Source organism: Chanos chanos, chromosome 12, assembly GCF_902362185.1.
Source record: "Chanos chanos chromosome 12, fChaCha1.1, whole genome shotgun sequence".
Taxonomy (NCBI): domain Eukaryota; kingdom Metazoa; phylum Chordata; class Actinopteri; order Gonorynchiformes; family Chanidae; genus Chanos; species Chanos chanos.
Window position 1 is genome coordinate 12,623,419 of NC_044506.1, and position 23,764 is coordinate 12,647,182.

Below are 23,764 nucleotides of genomic sequence, written 5' to 3' on the forward strand. Positions count from 1 at the left end.
ATGAAACTGAAGCTGCCTAACCCTGGTCTGGATGAGTGGATATCATCTTATGACGCATTGGAGAGGCTGGAGGTGGAGGAAGCAGGAGACGGAGGCCTCAGTGGAGTAACAAAGCCAGGTACATGCTCACCTGTGTGGGCTTCTCCACAGGACTGGGCAACGTCTGGTGGTTCCCTTATCTGTGCCAAAACCATGGAGGAGGTAAGTTGGAGAGGGATCCGTGTGTTCACGCTGAAGGTACAGAGCTTCACGTACCACAGAGAGAAAGATAATCACACAGTCAAAATAAATCAACTGATAAAAGAGTTCAAAAGAATTCCACAACTCCAGGCTGCAGAGGAATCATATACCTGAACTGTAAATTAGTTGGTTTGAAAGTAAAATCCTTGTAAAGTATAAATTACACACAGAGAAGTTTACATAGACATATTCATCTGGGTTTGTTTTCTCAGCTGTGGAAAACAGTTTATTTCACTTGTCCCTTTATGTCAAAAGACAATGTGAAGAAACAAACAAAGTCATTCAAAATTATCTCCCACAGTTGTGATTTTTATTTTTATTTATTTATTCTTGTCTGAGGTTGGCACAAGTCGCATTTTAAATGTTTTAATTGGTTTGTTGCAGCAGTGTTAATGAAAACATCTTTTGATTTTTTTTTTTTTCAAACAAATGACATTTAAGAGAGTGTGTGATTATATGATCCTTGGTAAGAATGGAAACAAACACAAGACTTTTAATTCTCATCCCTAATATACCCAACAGTAAACATGAGTAACGCATGACAGAGAACTGAGGTCAATTCCATTAACACTGTATTTTTGAAAGTTATGATGTTATGACAAAATAAAAACTTACATAAAGGTATGGGCTGTGCCTTTATTGTCTGGAATTATTCTATGCTGAATATGAAGGGTATTAAATAAGAAAAGTGTTGAAAAAGTTATTAGTCACACACTGAATCATTCCCCTCCACCGGCTCCCTGTATCTGTACCTGTTCACTTTATAGGACTTACATTCCATCCTGCCCACCACGGTCTATGAGGGAGTGGCATTTGGTGACTCCGCCACCACGCAACAGAAAGTCACAAACTGCTCTCTTCTGATGCATGGTTCCTTGATGGTGGAATGAGTAGCCCAGTTCCATCCAATCTGCAGACTCCTTCACAGAAATGCCTATAGACTCATCTCTTCAAATTATACCCCAGTTACTTTCAGTTGAGTAATTTGATTGAAAAAGAAGCATTCCATGAGTGCCGATATACTGATTATAAAAAGAAAAACTGTAAGAGAAGGAGAGAGAGTAATCCTCCATATCCTACCTCAGGAACACGCATGGTATTGTAGCTGTAGTTGAATGGTCCTGTTCTCATCAAGTGTAATTATGGACCCACACACATAGAACTAGCCAACATGTCTGACAATTCTGAAAGCAGTTAGCTCCCCCTAGTGGTCAACACAGGCACCTTGATATTAAGCAAGTCAGTTTATCTACTGCCATGACAACAGCAAGATCAGTGTAAATAGAATACAATGAGTTGTCAAAGGCAGCCAGGATACAATTGAGTATTTTTAAAATCTTCCTGCAAATTCAATAATTTTAAGGTTAAATTCATTTAACAGGATTGTTACTGATGACTGTATGGATGGCATCACTTCTCACTATGTTCACAGATGCATTCATAATACCATTCTTGATCCGACTGGTCCTGGAGGGAACTTTGCAGTCAGTCAGAGGCCGAGGGAGGACAGTGCGGGAGAGTGGAAATCCATCAGTTCCTACGTAACTGGAGTCTGTGAGTCACAAAAGAGTCACCAAAAATAACTTTCAAGCTAAGAGTATGTGATATATGGAAATGCAAGTAAAATTAAAATCTCTGTCATCTGTTAGGGTATGACTGTCGCTTTCTTCATTTTTTTTTTTTTTTTGTAAGAAAAAGACAATGTGTCTGTGGCTATGTTTATGAGCATGTGTTTCATTTCCAACGGGAACTGAATCCATGATTGTGTCTTTCCTGGTTTCCCTTCACTAAAACACCATCATTATTGTCCAGTTTATGAAAATAGGACAGGCAATCCATGTTTTGCCCATTTTCAGTATTTCTACCAATCGCATTGTCCCAGTAACTCAAAAGTTATCCCTCATATAATGCTGTACTTTGTGTAGTTTCCTGTCTATGTCGCAATTCCAGTCTTAGAGAATGCTTTTGGAATTTGTTTCGAGGCCTGGTATCAGGGTGTTGCTGTAGCTCCCTTGTGGATTATTTCTGGTTAAGAGAAACTCTAAACACATCTGCTGACATGGATGAGTCAGGGACTACAGTGGTGGTTGGTGGTCTGCCTAGTCTGTGCATGCGCTGTTCTCTTAATCTGCTGCCTCCAAGACACTGAATCCATGGGCAAGGCAGGATTCAAATGGCATTAAAAACTGTCAATCAGTTAAAAAAAAACTGTGGGGAGTACTTTAAACAGAGGTCTAATGAATTTCATGATTTCTCTATCGATCTCATTAGGCTGTGTATGTAACATTCACTCTCCCTGACTTGGTTCTCTCTATCTTCCTGATTAGAGGTTTGATTCTTAAAGGCTCTGTGAGCAGAATCAAGTTCCTTTTCATAACAGATGTGCGTTTGTTTGGTTTTTTTTTTTAAGTGTGACCTTTCATTAGAGATTATCAGAGTCTCCACCCACTCACCTTGAAGTTATCCTAAGCCAGCATAAACCTGGAGTGATTTTACGAGGTCTAAATCTACTCAAATCGCACTTTCCAGTTCCTTGAGCTGATGATTCCAACTACCTCGCTGATAGCAGGCACTCAAGTATTTTACTCCTCACGCACTGTGTTTGGAGGACTTATCTCCTTCTCTAGCTACAACTCTGTGCAGGGAGTCATAATACAAAGAGAGAATGCAACTTTTTGGGATATCAATGGAACTGAATGAAAATTACGCAACTTATCCAGCTTACATGACGTCAAACCTAGCAAAGACTCAGCAATCCCAGAGGTGCGATTATGTGTTTTGTGATTTTTTTTTTTCCACACTGGAGTAACAGCTGTGAATTAGATGCTGTAATTCTCACCATAGTTACAACCAATGCAGCAACAGTAATCCACTCAATCATTGGGTTCAGGGCCTCAAAGAACTTTGAGGATTGCATGAGCAAGTGATGAACTGCGCCCAGCTGTTTCAAAGAGACGTTTAGGTCAACATTTCATGTTGCCATCATATTCTGTTGCTTTTTTATTTTAGAAATATCCTGGCAATATTAAATTTTTGATCCTCCAGAGGGTAATATTACAGAGAGCAACTATAATGAAGTGTTTTACAGTCTCAATGACATATGTTCATAAAAATCATTCAGGGCTTAAAACTGAAAGCATAAGATTTGCAAACATTTCTCAGTGAAGTAAAAAAAAAACAACTTTTCTTGTCCCCAAATCAATGTCAATTGCAAAATAACAACTACAAATGATCCTCATAATATCCTCCAGCCACCAAGCAATGAAACTTTTCATAATTTTTTTTTAAATTCAGACAATATTCATGTGTATGCTTTCATTAAATCTCATTTTGGAAACCATTTATTGGACCTTTCCCAACTTTTTTTTTTTTTTAAATGAAAATGTTTAGTTGTCTGTGTTCTGCTTCATGCAAAGTGTTGAAGGTACTGGTTTGGCATTCATCATGCATACAGGAGCTATTACCAACATGCCCGTTTCCCAGCTGTGGTTGCCCCTCCTCTTCATTATGTTTGCCTGTCTGGGATGGTCCTTCATGTGTGGCAACATTGAGGGGGTTGTTGTACCCTTCCAAGACCTCAGTATTCTTCCCAAAACAAGGCCAACTGAGGTGTTCACGGGTCAGTGTGTTTTAACAACTTAGGGTGCATTTTTAAGACGAATTATAAATTATATGTTTGGGGCTGACAGTTACATTTTTTAGTAATATCCATGACAAATACATATTAGTGCTGCTTTGTGGTCATGGTGTTCTTTACCACTGCACTCATCTTTGCCCAGTGGTCTGGCAATTGCTGGGTGGCGCTGTTTGACAACTTTCTTCATTCCATTATGTTGTCCTCTTTGAGATGGCATCAGTGGTTTACATATATGGTACAGACAGGTGAGTCCAGCAGAGGGGCTTTGCTTAACAGTCAAATAAGATATAAACGTCAACAAGTGTTAACCCTTTTACAGTGGGTCTATTATAACAAAATAGACAAGTCTGTTATAACAAAAAGCAGCTAATTTCTGAACAGCTTTTTACAAGTTAAAGTTTTACAATTTACAGTTTATAGTGTAAGTGCCTTTTCTCTGCAGGACCTTATTCGGCATTATTGCTAAAACTTACACAGGTTTTTCTATCAGATGGCTTATGTACTATATGGGTTTTTATCCCAACCTGCTGTGTACTCATACTGGATGTTAAATTTGTACTGTATTGTAAAGTATTCAAATGAGCACTGGATTCTTGCTGAAAAAGTGTCGTCCCTGTTCATGTTTTCCATATTCTAGCCAGCAAAGGAACAAATGTACTTCAGTCAGTAAGACCTTGCTGGGATTGTAAGAGAATATTTCAAACCTCAGACATAACATGCAGTTCAGATCAAACTGTACTATGTTGTCCAAGCACAACGATGCACGTACACCTCACCAATACTTTCACAAGCGGGAGGCAACTTCCACAGATACCCAAAGGCACATCTTATTTATCTCGATGTTCTTATCTGAATCATGGCTGTATGTTGTGGGCCTGACTCTGAATCAGTAAGAGTACGAACCCTTGTCAAGTACATTTCGTCTGTGAGTGTACTTGTACTCCCAGTTTAATTCTTTGAAGTCTAACCAGATCTTACTTTTTGTCCTCTTGACATTGTGTAAGGGATAATGTGTAGTAGTAATGTGTTGGTCGCGAACGAGCCAGCTCTATGAGCCGGCTCCTTTATGTGAACAACGGGTGCCGGCTCCCGTCTGAGCCGATTTCTTTTTTTCTTTCTTTCTTTCTTTTTTTTGTTTTTTCTTTTTTTTTGTTAATAGAAGACAGAGTAATAGGATGATCTTTTTGCCACTCTGCTCGGCCACAGGCACTCCATGCACTGACTGAATATTGCGTTGATGTGCATGCCGTGCAATGCGTGATGACAGACAAGGATCAGGTTAAAAGGGTTAAAAGTGAAAGGGGGCGGAGGAGTGGGCTGAAGGTCAACAGAGCACAGAGATGAGAGAGTGCGAACAACAGAAAACAAGATGTAGCAAAATGCTCATTTACAAGGTTCAATATAAATAAAACGTTCAATACACATGTAATAGTGTTTCATGCTTTTACATTAATGTTTTTTATAACAAACTTAATGTAAACAGTATTCTGGAAATGATAAGGTTTAGTATAATTACATTGAATAGCCAACTTTAAGTGATATACGTACACACATATCAATCATACGTCAAAACATTGCTAAATTTGGCTGAGTTTAAAAAGTCGGAAGTGGTACTGAATGAAGAGCCGTTTGGGAGCCGAAAGAGCCGGCGCTTATTGCTAAGCTGAGCCAAATGATCCGAGATCAGAGCCGGAATTCCCATCACTAATGTGCAGTCCGCCAGTCATTATCGCAAAATAAATCCCGGCAGGACGAACAGGACACCGACACGCAGCTGAGACCGGCGGACTATGCGTTATCCCGCTTATTATACGGTACTTGCCAAAATGCTAAAAGAAACTTCACACAGTATTTCATTTGAATGATTTTGTTGCCCTTTCGTGGCTTCCGCTGAGAAAAATAGTCCCTCTAGCAAATAGAATTTTGAAGTTGCAAGTAGCAACGTGCTATTGTCAGATACAAATTACCATGAATTTCCGGACGATATGAAGTGGACGGACGATTTGTGGAATGATATGAAAGATATGAATCAGAAGCACTAAACCCGTTCCCAGTCGCAGCGGTTATTAATTTTTTCCAGCCGTCATTATCAAGAAATGTCGGACCTCTGAACGTTGGAGTGGCCCATTCAGTTCAGTGGAACTTTCTGCAGCATTCTGAGGAACCGTATAATAAATACATTTAACAGTTTTATTCCAAGGTATTCATGGAACCAAGAAAGGAATTTATATCAAAACATTCTCAGTACAAATGTGTTCTAATGTTGTATGTGCTTGCAGCTGTCAATATTTCAAGGAAAATTCAGAACTTCAAGGACATTTACATGCTATACATGACTAAATAATGAAAGTTGATATCTAAAAAAAGACTTTTGAAGTCACCCCACCATCACTGGTTTCCGCCTAAACACATCATTAAGGGTCGAGGTAATTCCTTTCAGCACACTTCTAAAAGTCACATACTCCATTTGTATAGCAGCAGTATCCCTTCACTATTCACTATCCCTTCACTACTCCCTTCACTCTCTCTTCTGCTGAGTGTGTTGCACTACACAGAGGACACAGCTGCAATGGGAGGCAGTTAGTTTAATATGATTTGTTCTTTATCAAGTTAATTGGAGGCCAGTAACAACACACTATTGTCACACCATACAGCTACCATGGGAAAATATGACTTTTGTTGAACAGATAAAAAGTTTCTGTTTGTGACATATGATTTCCAAGTTAGAAAAGCTTTGCACATGAACCTCGTTCACGCCTCATTGTTTTTAGAGCTAATCATCAGCTTGTTATTGATTTTACTGTAGTATTCTCATGAGAGTCAAAAATGGAGATTACCAGGTTACAAAACACAGCCAAACACAACTAAATCATGTAACTTCATCATACACAAGTATAAGCACAAGCATCTTGTTCATATAAAGCTCAAAGAAAGCTTCTCAACCAACAAATTTAGTTGTTATTTTTTTAAAGTTAGATCTCATTAGAAGTTTTAAGCCTCCCTTAACTCACTTTTACAATGGGCAGCAGTTGCTTAAAAAAAAGGAGGAAAGGTTGTTTTGCCAAATTTGTACGCTTCCCTTTTTACAAGGCAGGACTTTATCCTTTTAAAATATGTATATCTATATATAAAAAAAAACTGATGTAAGATGTCACATAAAAAGTTATATGGATTATAAAATATTATAGCCATGTCATGCATTTTTTTTTTATGGGTTTGCTAAGTGGTTGTCAACCCTAACTAGCCATTTCACCATTACTACTTTCAGTAATGAAGCATCAGAGAGTTATCCATTAAACTAGTCAACAACAATAGACCTTTGTGGAACAAGATTCTAAACAAACACAAGAGGAACAAAATGATTGTCTAATTGCTCAGACATTCTTCTTCCTGGTGTGCACCTCAAATATATAAAGCCACCTCCCTGACACGGCTCAAAACAAATCCCTTCCTCAAAGCACGGGGAGTCAGAGAGGCAGTGAAGCAGCAAACCCAGACGAGTCTCAACCATCCCGGGAGGACTCATCTCAACTGCGCAAGGAAACCTACATTGTAATACATTTGGACATTAGGATGGGGGAGAGCAACACATTTGAAGGGACTGCAAGCAAGACAGAGGAGCGCCCAAAGTGGGACAATAAGGTCCAGTATCTCCTCACTTGTATTGGATTTGCCGTGGGGGTAGGGAATGTTTGGAGATTTCCTTACCTTTGCCAGATCTATGGAGGAGGTGAGTTGGTTTTTTTCCCCTCACAAAAAAATATTAATGTTTTCAGTGTTTGGGTAGCCCTTTTTCTATGTCATTCTACAAATCAGGTTCAGAAAAACATCTGATAAAGACTAAGTAGTAAGGATGAGTGTGAGTAATATCAGTGTGCTATTTCATTGATAAATTTTGAAGTACAATGAGTAATGTGTGTGTGATCCACCATTCAGCATTAGGAATCAGGAGTACTAGATTAGCAATATCTGTATTGTCTGTCATCATAACATAGATATTATAAATATGACTAAATAAGCATCATCCTAGTGATGCACTGCCCAGAATAAGGAGAAGTATGTCATACTGAGATTTGTCAGAACGGCATGACCACTATGCATAGAACAGGCGGGAGAGAATTCCTTCATATCACGACTTTTGTGACTTTGCTTTATAGTAAAGTCATGCTGCAGTATTATTACAATCACAGCATGTTGACAAGCACTTTTTCTCAAGAGTTTTTATTATTATTACTATTATTATTATTATTATTATTATTTATTTTTTTTGTTTTGTTTTGTTTCTAAGTGGCACACACGATCATTTCTAATGCACATTTACCCTTGAAAATAAATCATTTAATGTGAGAAAATCAATTACAGAGAGCCGATGTATGGAAACTGGGTTAGACAAACAAGATAAGATAAAGCCATTGACTTAAAACCAGGTAAAAGATGCTATATGCTAGCGTCCTCACCGTTTCTCATTTCATTTGGATTACCAATTAAACAAAAACCCTTGGATATACACACATATCGCAGAATATGTACGTATACAAACGTGATTTTCCCTCCAGTTGCCTCATATGTTGACAAGAATGACGGTTATCAGAGTATGTGGGAAAGAGAAGTAGGCTACAGAACATGGAATGAATTCTGACCTGTGTAAAATGTTTCCCAGGCGCATTCCTGATCCCTTACTTGATAGCGCTGGTGTTTGAGGGTCTACCTCTGCTGTACCTGGAACTGGCAATCGGGCAGCGTCTACGCATGGGTAGTATCGGTGTCTGGAACTCCATATCGCCGTATCTGAGTGGAGTGGGTCAGTTACAGTTCTCATAAGCTATTTTTACCAATGGCACTAACGTTACTCACTTTAGCACATGATATTACAGAACCTGACACAGTCAACGTCTCTCAACTAAATCTTGACACATTCCAAAAAAGAAAAAACACGCTACTGGTGCTGGTGTGGACTAGCGTTATTATTGAATGGATAAACCATTCTATTACATATTTTAAAGAAAACGGGGTAACAATGAATAGCAGTTGGGTGCATGGGTCTGAGTAATCTTATATTTGCCTAGTAAAAATTCAGTGAGAGAAAACATTGCAAATACATCCTCTCTGAACGTTTCTTTCTTTCTTTCTTTCTTTCTTTTCTTTAATAACATTTTTTTTTTGACAACAGGAATAGCTTCCATGCTGGTGTCTTTCCTAGTCAGTTTGTTCTATAACACCATCCTGGCCTGGGTGCTCTGGTATTTCTTTCACTCTTTTCAAGAACCGTTGCCCTGGCGTGACTGTCCTCTCAATAAAAACTTGACAGGTATATCTCTTAGACACACTCACTCAGACACACAATGTCGGCTAAAAATTACAAATCTAGTTGACCATAATCGAACACAATGCTGACTCAGTCATGATATTGTTTAACTGCCCAGTCACTTATTATAACGTGCTAAACTTATTTCTTTGACCATCTAGCACTACTACAAAAATTACCTTGGAAGTTTTCCAGGAATTTAGTAACTATTACATATTCTCAAGGCAAATAATCTGTTAGATTATGCTGATATCCATCCTTTGCAATTGCAGACTATGAAGAGGAATGTAAAGTGAGCACTCCTGTAAATTATTTCTGGTATCGACAGACACTAAACATCACACCTGCTGTTGAGATAAATGGATCCTTACAGTGGTGGATGATTATAAGCACAGCTACGGCGTGGTGTGTTGTCTATATCTGCTTCATCCGTGGCATAGAGACTATTGGCAAGGTAAGGATTTAAGCAGCACTTAAGGGCAGTTGTAACTCTTCAGAGAGAACATGTTTTATTGATCAGTTAAATTTAAGAAGCTGCAAATTTTTGCAGAACAATAATGTGTTCATTATCTGCACCCCTGAGATATGTATGTAGGTGTGGGTCTGCATATATAAAATATATATGTATAATGTCTATATATATATATCTCTATGTGGTCTCTAAAAGATCTCTTTTACACTGTATTCAGACATTTGCACAGATTTGCAGACAAACTGCAGTATTGTTGGGACACAGTGCAGTTCCTAACTGTGTTTGAATGTGTCACCCACACAGGCAGTCTATGTAACAGCCACTTTCCCATACCTGGTGCTGACTATTTTCCTCATTCGCGCATTAACCCTCCCTGGTGCAACAGATGGTTTGGTTTACCTCTTTACCCCTGATGTGAGTTCACAATACCTTACTGGTGAAATTCTAAAGTTCTAAACTACTTGGATCGAAAACATATCTCAGAGATGTAAAGAAAGACAGCATGATCTAGTAAAGTAATAAAAAAAAAACATATGTGGATGGTCATTATGCAAACACAGCAATAAAGTGTTAAAGATGTCTTTATTAAATACATTTAAATGAGCTGAGTTGTTTCATCAGTGGGAACTGCTGAAGAACCCTCGGGTCTGGCTAGATGCTGCCACTCAAATCTTCTTCTCCCTGTCACTAGCGTTTGGAGGTCTCATTGCCTTTTCCAGCTATAACTCAGAAAAGTAAGACCTGTTATGTCTGTGTCTTGAAATCAAAATTACCCTGACTCAGTACATAGTAGTGTTAATTCACATACACAATTGAAACATTTTCAAATTTGTACAAATTCAACAGCAGAAGGCACAAATTTACAACTAAAACCAAATTTGATATAATATTAAAAGGCACTAATATCTGTGTATGTGTGTGTTGTACAGGAACAACTGTGAAAGAGACACTGTTCTTGTGGGGTGTATAAACAGCGCCACATCCCTGTATGCCTCCATCCCTGTATTTGCCATCCTGGGCTTTAAGGCAACTTCCAACTTCCACAGTTGTTTGAATGGGTGACTTTTACTATTACCTCCTATATTCATTAAAATAAACTACTACAATAAAGCTGTCTTAAGCTGCCAATTATGGTAATACTCATAGTATATATTCTACCATAATTTAATATTATTTAATTCACCAACTATTATGATTTCCTGTTATTCCTGAGACACCTTTTACTATTGTATAAATAGATTTATCTTTTCCTCCTCTTTTCTTGTAGTAACATATTGGAAATGACCAATGCCTTTGACATTGGCGATCAAAACATTACAATTGAAAACTATGAATCCTGGAGTAGCTACCTCAACAGCACATATCCTGACAAATTCGCCAGCCTACAGCTTAAATCCTGTGAACTCCAAAAGTTTCTGGAACAGGTAATGTCTTTCATTCAGAATGAAACAGTAGCCTTTCTATTGGAGTCAGTATTACACTTGGGATTAACAAAGATTTGCTAGTATCTGGTGGTGTGCAAGACCAGGAACACTGTGTAGAGTGTAACAATGCAGTAGTTCTAATGTAGTCACATGACACATTGTACTGTACATTGAGTTGTACCATTCTTGTATTCTAACCAAAACGTGTATTCTATCTCTTGATGGTCTAGAGCGCATCAGGTACAGGCCTGGCTTTTATTGTGTTCACTGAGGCTGTGATCGAGATGCCTGGCTCTCAGGTGTGGTCCGTGCTGTTCTTTGTTATGCTCTTCAGTCTGGGACTTTCTTCCATGTTTGGCAACTTAGAAGGGGTCCTCACCCCACTGCTGGACCTCCATTTGGTGCCAAAGTGGATACCCAAGGAAATTTTCACAGGTATGTGACACGAAGTCAGATAGTAATCCATGATACGTCAGAATCTTACACATACACTTGAAAAATTCATCTTGTTCACAGCAAATTATGCACGCTCTCTTAATGTAAAAACTGTTTCAGCTAAATATCAAACTACTTTCTCCACTGGGCTCGGCAATCGGTAGCCCATTGGAAGAGGTGACTTAAATTTAACAGTGAGTATGGTTTCAGTAGCTCTACTCTCTTGCTCCTTCCCCTTAGGTCTGATTTGTTTAGTGTCCTTCTTGTTTGCTCTGATTTTCACCATGGGCTCTGGGAACTACTGGCTGGAGATCTTCAACAGTTATGTGGGCTCTGTTCCTCTCCTCGTCATTGCCTTCTTTGAGATCATTGGTGTGGTCTACTTTTATGGAATGAACCGGTAGGAGCGCTTTGACACGATACGTTAATACATCTCTATACTTGCATTCGCGCCCACTATTTACAATCACTGTTTGCTCTTATGTTCCAGGTTCAGTGCGGACATTGAATACATGACAGGCAGGAAGCCCAACCTGTTTTGGCGTGCATGCTGGATGTTTATCAGTCCCATTATGCTGTTTGTTGTGTTCATCGCTTACATAGCTGTTCAAGTGCAGGAGCATCCAAAGTATCCGGCATGGAACCCTAATTATGTAAGTGTGAACAGGTGAAGCTTTCACACAAAATGACTACATCACCTGATATAGTAACTCACTCTGACATTGACCAAACCTAAAAAAAAAAAAAAAAATCACACAGACTAAAGTAAAAACACTCCCTCCCTGATCTAACATGCCTACTTTAACTACTCAAGTCTAATTAGTTTTACCAGGTGTGTTATAGGTGAAAAAAAAACAAAAAAAAAACTAAAATGTACAGTGCGATGGATCTCTATGAGCAAGACTAGGAAACACTCTTTAAAAGATATTGAGATCAAACTTACATGCATGGTGTTATCTGTTACTCTTAAGACAGGTCTGTTCTTTTGTTCCCATACAGGAAAAGTTCCCTGAGTTTGATATTAAGCCGTATCCTGACTGGGTCTTTGGCGTATGCATTCTCCTCGCTGCCATTCCCGTGATCCCCATTCCAGCAGCAGCACTGTACAGGCTCATTGTTTGCAAGAAAACAACAGTAGACTCCCGCTTACCAAACCCGTACGAAAACACAGCCTACACTGGGGACCAGTAGCAACTTCAGCTGGAGTGGACTCTTTATTAGTTTTCCCTAAAAGGCTGAAACCCCCCCCCCCCCCCCCCCCCCCCCCCCCTGCATTTCATTCCATTCATTCATGCCTGAGATTCCCATTCAATATCAAAAGGACCTACAATTCAGTTTCTAGAGCTTATTTTGAACAAACCTTGTCTATTTGATATATCAGCAGATGAAGGGAGAGGAGTGCATCACTGGTTAGTGGATACTGAATAGACTGCAGTGGAAAATTATGGCTGCCGTGGTAAAAAATACTAATAGCTGTCTTAATACCATTTACTGAATGTTGAGATTTAATTTAAGTATGGTAAATTATATTGGACTTTGTGTTAAAGTTGTACTGCTGCACATTCTTCTGTTTTTTTTTTTTTTTAAAAAACGTTTTTTTAAAAACTAAATACAATCTGTTTTTTAATGTTAAAGATATTTGCATATAAAAATAATAAACAAATGAAAATAATTGTTTGAGTTAGTGACATACAAACACTAGAAAGCATTCCAGTTAAATGTAAGTGTATTGTAATCTTTGACTGACAGAAAACGAAAAAAAAAACCACACATTTTGACAACGTTCAGAGAAACTGATTAACTTTCAGAAATAAAAATGTCCACATTCCACCGGATGGATTAATGTCTGACTGCCACAGTGACAAATAGCAGAAAAAAAAAAAATTTGGCCGTTCTTTGGTCTGCCAAAAGCGCTGAAGCCAAATCAGTTTTTGGTTAACTACAAGATGCCAAACGGACACCTCAAAGAACAAAAACGACGTAAGAAGCAGGAAAAAAACAGAAGAAAGGGAAGAGGGAGGAAACAACTTTGGCGGTAATCTTCGATAGCAACACTGACCTTTAGATCTTCAAATTAACTATTTAACTGGTAATGTTTACAAGAAGCTCTTATCACGGCTCAGTTTTATATTGATATAACAAGCGTTATCTCTCATCATTAACTGCATGGGAGGGAAATCTGGTTAGTCAGGTGCGGGCAGTCATACTTCACATGCTTACCACAGTTAAACAAAACTCTGATCTTCATCTAAGCTCTCCTCACCACAGTTAAACAAAACTCTGATCTTCATCTAAGCTCTCCTTACCACAGTTAGACAAAACATCTAGTCTTCAGTTAGTGCCTACTGGTTCTCTAGATGAAATAAAAAGCACAGTGACCAGTTTGAAATAAAGTTGAAAAACATAAAACAGAGACGGATCACAGAATAAAGCTGGTATGAAATCATAAATACGTGTATGTTGTACTGTCTGGGGGGAAAAAGGGTAAAAATGTGGGTATACATGAGAGCTGTAACATGTGAGACATTTCTAAGCCTTGATAGCCTTGAAGTCTGGAGGGATTTTGGGCGTGGCCGCCTGTCGAACTCTTGCCAATCTCATGCCCCGTAGCATTCTCTGTAGACGCAGCTTCCCTGTAGGTGACAATAGAGACAAACCATAAAATAAGAGCAGCTGTTATCTACCTGAACATCAACATAAAGAGATTTCAGTCATGAAGGAAACGTCGAGAAAACACTTGGAATCCAAAGTAACTCATGGAAATCATTACCAGCTTATGGAAAACTAGGACAGAAATGGAAAAGTACAGCACCGTCACTTACTCCATGGCAACCAAAAATGTACATAGGTCTGCTGAGGACAAAAATCTGGCCTTTTCCAATCAATGATAGACTTGCACCTTGGACAATACAAACCACGTAGCACTGCACAACATTCATTGTGTGGCTGCAGAACGTGTACGGAGTGCCACTGATGCATTTACAGAATGCTAAATGTTAGTCATACACACATGAAACTACATACGCTTGCACATCGGAGGAAGGAGGCTACTGTAAGAAGGCCGATAGCGGGTGAAGACAACTTCAAATGCCAGACAGTACAGCAGCTCCACGGCCTCATACTGCAGTACTCCACAGTCGACAGGGCCCAGAGACACCCCTGAAAGAGAGAGCTTAACTGACTTTAGGTATGCAAGAGCCAAAGTAAAGATGAATCAATGCAGTATTTTAAGGACAAAGGCACAGCAAGGGAGTTCTCAGCGTTTTGTCTGAAAGGGTTACTGAAATTAGGTGTGACAGACACTGAAGCCACTGTAGAGTCATTCATGAATGGAGGGCCATGAAAATCATATGTCCATCTTCAGCGGCTCAAGAACAACAACAACAACGTGTAAAGCTACTTTCTAAGAAAAAACAAAAACAAAGAGACTTGCCAGGGTTGCTCTGTCTAATGCTCTTGTTGGTAAGCTTCACCATGCTCCAGATCAGTCTGAGGAAGAACAAAGGGTTCGTCCCCACGTTCTGGCCTAAGGGCAAACTCCGTGCACACGCGTGGAACCTAAGAACAGGCACAAAACTTCAGTCGCTCAGGGTTACAAACCCATAACGCGTTATACAGTTTCTCAGCCTGGGCCCATTTTAACAGGTCAGTGGATTTTTTGATGGAGGTGCTGGCTGTATGATTTGATGCTTGATGTAACCTAACAGTTGTTTTCCAAGAGCTCGGTCTGTAGACAGGACTCATCTTTGGAGGAGCAAAAAAAACATTAACCAGAGAGGAAACACATCCATAAAACAATTCATGCATGAAACGTAATGCTCAGCTCTCACTCCATTTCAAAGAAACGTCTGTTTTTACAGGAGAAATCAGATTACGTTTTCACAGCAGAATTGATTCCCGCATTCACTCGATACGAAGATGGAGTGCTTAACAATTAACAGTAGCATTTCTACTGTTGATCCACAAATCCAAATCCACTGCTATACCTGCACTAACTTTAAATCAGGGGTTCTCAGACCTTTTTCGCCAGTTGAATCTGTCCAACGCAAATTAGCTTCTTCAAGTACCCCTTCTGAGATTTGTGATCAAGTGAATTTAATTTGGCATTGATATTTCCATCAAAATCTCATAAACCCACTGCCACAAAGCCCTGGCTGAAAACCTCTGTTATAAAGAGCAGAGGTTTTCAAAAAGAGCAGCTAGATTCTGATATGAGGGTTAACAATAACGCTAACATAATAAAGAGATTATTTTTATTTGCAGTAAAAAAGGTGACTTGTCTTGTTTCACTTGAACAGGCATATAACAAGGCCAAGACCTAGGTCATTTACCTCTGGGCCTGTAACAGCACAATCTTGTAGATATTTTTGTACACCGCTTCCAGAGAGTTTATCTGGAACATTGGCAGATAAAAAGACCAGAGTGAGGCAATACAATGGCATCTTGGCATTTGCATTGTTAGGGAGAGATATGTCATTACACAGCGAGCCAAAGAATTCAGAGGCCACTCACGCCGACATCAAGAAAGATGGGATTGCACTTCAGCCGTAAGATGGACATAAGTTTTTTCCTCATGAACGTGGCGGGAGAGGTGGCCGACCCTAAAGTCAGGCTGTAGCGCAGGGAGAGGCCAGCATAACTGAGACAGAAGAGAAATTAGACCCAGACACAAGGACTTAATTCATTCCCTTTATGAGAAATACATTTCAAAAACGACAAAATCACGGGGCACTGGCCATGGGCAGCCCGTGGCCTAGAGGTAAAGGAATCGGCCTTGTGACCGAAGGGTCGCTTGTTTGATTCCCAGGCCTGGCAGGAAACATCCAAGGCTGAGCAAGGCTGCTCCCCGTGCCCACTGCTCCTGTTCCTGTGTGTGTGTGTGTGTGTGTGTGCGTGTTTACTACCGGTGTGTAACGATGGGTAAAATGCAGAGGATAAATTCACTGCTCACAGTGTGTGTGCACTGAAAAGCAATGAAAAGACTGTTGGACAATTTCCTTCTCGCACTCACACATATGTTCCTATCAGTCAATTTGTACATTTGTTACATAACCATTAAACAAATAACTCGTTAAGCCTCCAGGTACTCAGCTGTACACCTGAGACTAAAGAGTGTTGCTGGGTATGATGTGCAAAGTTAATAATTAGAGCTGGAATGAGGTTCTGAAGATGACTTCCAGCATATGAGGCCAGGCTCTTAAACTCATGACAAAATAAGCAGTATTCCAAAAGGATGAGTCAGAGCAGTATAAAACACATGAGGGTAACAATTTTATATCAAATATCAAACCTACTTGTAGCTGACAGGCAGGAGGTACTGGACTCTTGGAGTTTGTTTATTATCTATAGGAGTTCTTTCTCACTGGTAGCTTTGATACCAATATTCTGTAAGGTTGCCTTGTAGCAATGTCCTTTGTATTGAAAAAAAAAAAAAGCTAGACAAATAGATGTTAATTAATTTGAACTAATTTAAAAAATGAATTAATATTTAACAAGATTTAACTACCGGATATGAAGTCAATCTGACAAAGCCCTCGTAATTACAAAACCGGCAGTAAAAAAAAAAAAAAAAAAAAAATCACGAGATTGGAGTCAAGATCTAACTCTTTTGATGCACAGGGGATCCACTGCTCAATTTTCCTCGAGGCAAGAAAGTCCCAACACATATGATTCTCCAAGAAGGGGTCAAGTGAAGGGAAACTGGACTCAGTTTGTAGATACTTAAAGGCATTTTACCTCTCATCACACAAGCTTCCTCAATTCTGCCTGACTGGTGGGGAATCCCAGGTATTTAACCTCTGCAGGGTCATTATCAAGGCCATTCATGTCACTTGTTTTGTTAGTTCTCCTGGCTGTTGTAACGACAGTCATTAGAGTCGTTGGAATCACATGTGGCCAAATGTGAATGGTTGTTACATGTCGTTGAAAACGTTTCACCTCTCATCCAATGGTAAATTGGATGAGAGGTGAAACATCTTCAAGTATCTACAAACCAAAGTCTAGATACCCTCGACTTAACCCCTCCTTGGATAACCGTGACCTGGATGACTGAGAATCTTCACGGACAGCGCATGTGATTCAACCTCTCCGGTGATCATAAAGGATCTGGTTACTGAAATCAGGGGTGTTTGGGTCAGAGTACATTAAAAACACACACATTATTTGGTCTCAGTGACTGGATTTGGGGAAACAGACGCCACACGCCCTGCCTTACATGGACGTGTAAAGCCATTACCTGGAGTAGTCATTGTATACATCTAGAGTGTGCGTGTCCAGCAGCAGCCCGCACCACGGGAAGAGAGCGCGGAGGGGCAGCTGTGTGATGCCTGGGACCGACAGCTCCTGCTCTAACGGGAAATTCACAGCAACTTTCTGAGGGTTTATGACACAGCCGTACTGTGGCACTCCTGCCAGCAGAGTCCTATTAAAAACACATCCAGAAGAAGACGGGGGGGGGGGGGGGGGGTTAGTGAGGGATAAAGATAAGGGGCTGAAAGGTTAATGTAGGGTAAAGGTGAAGGGTTTTCACAGATCAATGACCTTGTGTTCTGTTAAGACATAGGCTAGCCTACAAAGCACCATTCTCTGTTCAGTCACAAGAAAATACTTTTTTGTTGTTGTTGTTGTTGAAATACCTTCATTCACGTTGTTGATTTAAAACAACAGAATTTAGATGTGTACATTTTAAAAGTATAACAGTCTGCAACTTCACAAGATTTTACCTGCGTGGTCTCATTTTTAGATGATTGTCTTACTTTAGGAAGGACATAGCCTTGTTCAGCTTAGGGGTGATAAGCAGAAAGTCATCCACCAGCCTCATTAGACACCTACAGGAGATGAGGGAACAAAACAGTGCCATCTAGTGGTAACTTTCAGTATGTTTCTGTGTAGTCAGTAATACAGCAATGACTTGAATGACTTCAGGAAGAATGGAACTAATTTGAACAACACATTAATCACAAAAATGCGTGACTATCTAACATAATAAAACTCCCAATTCATCATCATTAATGAGACAGGAAATGACAGCAGACACAGAATGAAGAAGAATTACACTGTAAGACTCACCCTCCTTTCTCAGTAACATGACTCAGCAAGGCGCTCTCCATGTGACCATAACAAAGATTACACAGCATAGTGGACACAGCTGAGCCTTGTGGTATGCCGCGGACTTGACGAAATGTACTGGATAACCGCAGATATTTCAAAGGCAATTTTAGTTACACATCACTCATTACGTAATTTAAAAAAAAAAAAAAAAAGAGTTTTGAGACTGCTTGCTCAGTGGACTTACTTCTTTTCAAACTGAATGACATAGCTGGTAAGCATCTGCTTGAAAAAGTTGAAAATGTCTCTGCCTTTAACATCTGTTGAGTTGTACTGTAAATAAAACCAGTGATTTTATCAGCGTGAAATTAAAAATAAACAGCCTAACCGCTTTTGTGATTTCTTGTTGGTAATGTTGTCTCTTCAAGGAGAATTCATTTGCTCACCATCTCTACTAGAATACCGTTGTGAAGTTTTCCATTTCTCTGCTCATCCAAGACAAAGCCTTTCATGTTTGGGGACTCCAAAGTCTCTGCCTAAAAGGTAGTGAAAACCACAAAATTCCACTAAGAGAATGAAAAAACAGGGTTTTAATGGTTTTGTTCTGAAACTGAAAACTGCAGTTCCGTGGCTCTCTGTTCAGTTCGCAGAGTATGTCTGTGATGAACCGTCTCCATGACCAGACATCATTCAGACTAAAAATCCCAAACAGTGCTATTTTGTGTTAGGACATGGGCGCTGTACTAGATGAGGGTGCTGTGTGGAACAGTACCTTAGTACAGAACTGCCTCCTCAAGCCGTGTAGAGAATCCCCCCAAATTTTAGCATAGTGACGCACTGAGAACTCCACATCTCGGACGGGCTGCAGTACCTCACCCACCACCTCTAGTAATTTATCATGAGGAAGACTGTCATAAGCCCCACTCACATCCACCTGATGGAGAGGAAGATAGAGAAGGAGAGATCATGTCATTCATGCCAAAAAAACCCTGTAATTATTCAGAAATAATAATTCATTCCAAACAGTCTGTAAATTCTGCTGTATACTGGTATCTTATGCTTATGTTACGAAATTACATGGGGTAAAGTAATAAATTCAGCAGTTTCATTAAGGGTTAAAGAAAAACACACTATTCAAAAAAAGGCATAGGCAAAAAGGTAAAGGTAACTCTTCAACTCTCTAACACTCTTGTTTTTCCTGACATAAAGACATTAAGACAGCAAAAGAAACAATGAACAACCTTGACAAAGTAGAGGGGTCCAGGACTCTTCTTCTGCTGCGGGACAATGGATTTCAAGATTCTGTGTATGTCATGATGTCCCCACACTGTAGAACCTGCCAGAGAAGGTCGTTCTTTCAAACACAGAGCCAGCACATTACACAGGTCTCTCACCGAACTCCGGAACTGCTGCAGAGAGAAACAGAAAAAAAGATTCTCTCTCATACACACAGACAAACACACACACAGCCACTGTATTCCTCTGAAACACACATACATGCAAACCCTGCCTCATGTTTCGGCACAAACACAGCTACAAACATTCAGTAACAACTAATGAGGATCACTGAAAACCAAGACAAGACAAAAATCCAACAAGCTTCATACATATTTTACAGCACAGTTTAATAGCTCATACCTGTATTGAAGAGCTTGTGCCAACATGTTTTGTTATGGGCCTCATGCCATTGGCTTTTGGGATGAACCGTATCCGGGACGTCACTGTGGTTTTGGGCAGAGCTGCGACTTCTGAGGGAGTCAGGGTCTCCCACTGTCCCTTTGACAGATGCTCACTGCAATGGGAGAACATTAGGCGCTGCTATAAGAATGATATGTAGCAAATGATTTACAGAAAATTTAAGAGATGATCTGCAGAAATCTGCAATGCTAGATATGACTGTGTCTGTACTGACAACACTGACTCCTGTATGAACACACACTTGCCATATACAGCATGAAAGGTCATACTGAAGTTCACCTCTTGGCTAGAATTAAGCGTACTTAAACTAAGTCAACTCAAAGGTGAAAGCCCATTATAGACTGTGCACTGTGGCATTGTACCTGAAAGCCAGTTTTTGCAGCTTGACCCAGACTTCTCGTCTGTAGAAGCGCAGCGCATGCTTCTGACTCATGCTCTCGGTGACGTAGAACATGGCCCTAACCAGACCCAGGACATAAGTGTCCAACAACCACGCCAGGAACTGCCCCAGGATCCACTCCCTGTAGCGCTGCTCACTGGGGCAGTGACCTGACAACGCAGAGGACAGAGAGACAGAGAGAGAGAGAGAGACAGAGAGACAGAGAGAGCAGAGAGAGAGAGAGAGAGAGAGAGAGAGAGAGAGAGATAGACAGAGAGAGAGAGAGAGAGAGAGAGAGAGATGATGGGAGGAGACAAAAGAATTCTTTATGGAGAGAATACAACGGCATGATAATGAAAGGTAAAGAGGGAAAGGGAAAGTGAAAATACAAAAAAAAAGGGAGAAAGCGGCAGTGACGCTCACCTTTCTTCTTGAACCTCAGCCAGCTGCACTCGCTCACCTTCATCCTCCACATCACCTGGACCAGGGAGAGACGTTCAAATTTCCCCAGACGCAGAAAATGTTTCACGTGAGACAGGAAGAGGAGCCGGTTCTGCTCCGTACCCCACAGCTCCTCAGGAACCACATGATATATGCACTCCCTAAGAAACAGGTAGACTCTGTAGGAGGAGCAGTGCGAGGAAAGGAGAGACACCATGTCCTCTTTTCCCTCGCCTCCCGTACACTTCTTTCTCAAGAAGTGGGCGTAAGGGCACGTTTTGTGTCTGCGTAGCAGCCGGCTAAAGAGGCCCACCATGTTGAAGAAACGTTTGGGGAGTTTCTTCGGCCTGGGCTCCTCACCGTTCAGGTAAGCCTCGCCCTGAAAAAAGACAACCCGAACCAGATCTGGACCCTGCAAGTGCCGGAGGCCTTGGACCCCTGCTTTTATCTTTCTGTTGAGAATAAAGTTCTTCATGCCTTTACCACCATAGAGCATACCCAGGACACGGATGAAACACTGAGACGGGCAAGAAGGAGGCTGCTCCCCTGTCTTCCAGCTGAAGCGCCCCTTTGAAGCTGAGGCGACAACTGCAGAAGATTTCCCTCTCTCTGTTTTAACGGACTCTGTCTCCTCAAGCGTGCTGCTAGGACAACGTCCATTCTGTGCCTTTTCTGTCACCTCTATCCGTTTTTTCTTAAATGGGAGTCCTTGATCGTCCTCTTCTTCTCCTCTGTCGTCCCGTCTCCTCTTCTTTGTCTTTTGAACAGGTTTCCGATTACTGTTTGTCATTTTTCTCTGTTTCTTCGCACGGAAGACTTCCCTTGTCGCAACTGACGACGTACGAAGCGACGACCTGCTGAGGAAAAAGCCAGACCACGTGCGAGCAGGAACCAGGTCGTACACGGGAACACCGCACACCTGGAACAGGCACGAGGGGGGCACTGCCACAAATAAAGCGCAGTGCTGAAGCAGATATTTAGTGATGTCTGTCCCCAGTCTTTGGTTGATTTTTTTCCAGAGCTCACTACCGCTGATAAAGGCAGCACTCTGTGTGATGCAACCGTGAAGCTTGAAAGGATCACAGTCTCCCTGCTTGTCGCTGGACAGATATCCAAACTTGAGGACATTTCTCTTCTTCCTCCTTTGCATATAGTTCAGAACGTATGCCAGCACTTCAGGTAACGTGCTAAGCTACAAAATAAATATGAGAAAACAATAATGTAACATGCCCAAAAAACTGTTTCTGTTTGGCGGTAGTTTAGGGTTTATATTATTCAGATATAGGACATAAGGTGGAGTGCCAAGGGCAACGTAGGCGTGGTCTTGTCTAGATGGAAATCAACACCCACCGTATATGACGTTACACAAACTACATACACACATGCAAACAAACTATACTGCATCCCGTATGTGCAGATTTATATTGTCGTGCTATTGCTGGCTAGAGACTTAAAGCAATGAGCATATTTCAAATGCTTTAGTGTTAAAGAAGCCAGACTCACCATGCCTACTTTTTCTTTTTCTAGTTTTCTTTTTGGCAGGCCAATCCGTATTACTATTTGCGTTCATGTCGAATCAGACACGTAGCAAAGTGGAAATGCGTAAACGAACAAACACGTGTAATCTGTTGATTACGACAAGGGAATTCGTTACGATTTTACGTGCGAATGGCAGTATTTAATAACAATCCGTTTGTTAAATTTACGGATTTGACTGAGATTCGACTGAACTTGACCTAAGATCAGCGCACAGGTATATTTTAATGCTGTTGTCTGTTAGATATGTATAAATCTAACAGTGATTGCAAACTGTGCACCCAAGATTCGATTTTGATGTCCGGTATGTTGATAAACGGGACAAGAGAAGTCCCGTGCGGGACCAACCAGGTTTGGCCACAAAACGGGACGTCCCGGGACAGCTTGCGACCTATGGTAATTCGTCATATGAAACATGCACAATCATGATGTACTATGATACTGTATCTGACTGAATCACCGCTGTAACATAATGCTGGTAAGATCATTTATTTTACAGCAGAAAATACCTGATCACTATGAGGAATTTCCCTCAAAGGCTTCTCAGGACATACTATCAGTCCTTTAACCAGAGATTTGAAGCGGCTGGTGTCAGACTCTTCGACCAGGACAGCATTTTCCCCATTAGAGAAAACAATGTCATTCGAATATTCCTCCAACGTCTGCACACGTGGATAGAGAGATCGAAGTAGCTCGAGCACCCGTGTTAAGTTGCATTCCGACATCTCAGCGACACAAACTCAAACCGCGCATATGACACAGTCGTCCCGGTCTCCATTCATACGCGAACCAAGCAACGGAAACGTCTTTCCCGCTGTGTCTATGTTCACCAATGAAGTCTTACATAAGGTTTTGGAAAACCGCCTAAGACTTTGAGACATTGTGATTTGCGGAGAAGTGGAGGGCGTACTCCACGTCATGAATGTTTCTGCTACGCTCAATGTATATACAATCATACTGAAACACAGTGTATTCACAGCTCAACGAACCGCTGGTTTCGAGTATATCTTTGAAAATTTATGAGGAACGGGTGAACTGTCATCACGAGTTCCTTGATCACAGATCATTCAGAGCAAAAAGTTATAATCGGTAAGAACTGTGCCATATGCAGCGTTGCAGAGAGACTATTTCACAGAGTCTGTTTGCGCTG

At 40.6% G+C, this 23,764-nt stretch overlaps 2 protein-coding genes across 2 annotated transcripts; one reads left to right on the plus strand and one right to left on the minus strand.

Moving 5' to 3' along the window:
* On the plus strand, positions 1 to 12,704 carry slc6a18 (solute carrier family 6 member 18). The gene is made up of 13 exons (XM_030788495.1): positions 1 to 100; positions 7,494 to 7,607; positions 8,538 to 8,678; positions 9,048 to 9,185; positions 9,455 to 9,636; positions 9,958 to 10,072; positions 10,259 to 10,388; positions 10,584 to 10,712; positions 10,922 to 11,078; positions 11,309 to 11,513; positions 11,754 to 11,913; positions 12,004 to 12,166; positions 12,513 to 12,704. The coding sequence occupies exons 1-13, from the start codon at positions 1 to 3 to the stop codon at positions 12,702 to 12,704; spliced, it is 1,926 nt and encodes a 641-aa protein (XP_030644355.1).
* Positions 12,705 to 14,028: 1,324 nt separating this feature from the next.
* Positions 14,029 to 23,339, minus strand: tert (telomerase reverse transcriptase). The gene is made up of 16 exons (XM_030789561.1): positions 23,124 to 23,339; positions 21,061 to 22,270; positions 20,621 to 20,807; positions 20,199 to 20,352; positions 19,802 to 19,966; positions 19,333 to 19,494; positions 18,999 to 19,096; positions 18,808 to 18,882; positions 18,582 to 18,698; positions 18,269 to 18,340; positions 17,749 to 17,934; positions 16,026 to 16,152; positions 15,845 to 15,906; positions 14,929 to 15,071; positions 14,538 to 14,642; positions 14,029 to 14,146 (listed from the first exon to the last, which is right to left on the minus strand). The coding sequence occupies exons 1-16, from the start codon at positions 23,337 to 23,339 to the stop codon at positions 14,043 to 14,045; spliced, it is 3,183 nt and encodes a 1,060-aa protein (XP_030645421.1). The 3' UTR covers positions 14,029 to 14,042.
* Positions 23,340 to 23,764: the final 425 nt, after the last annotated feature.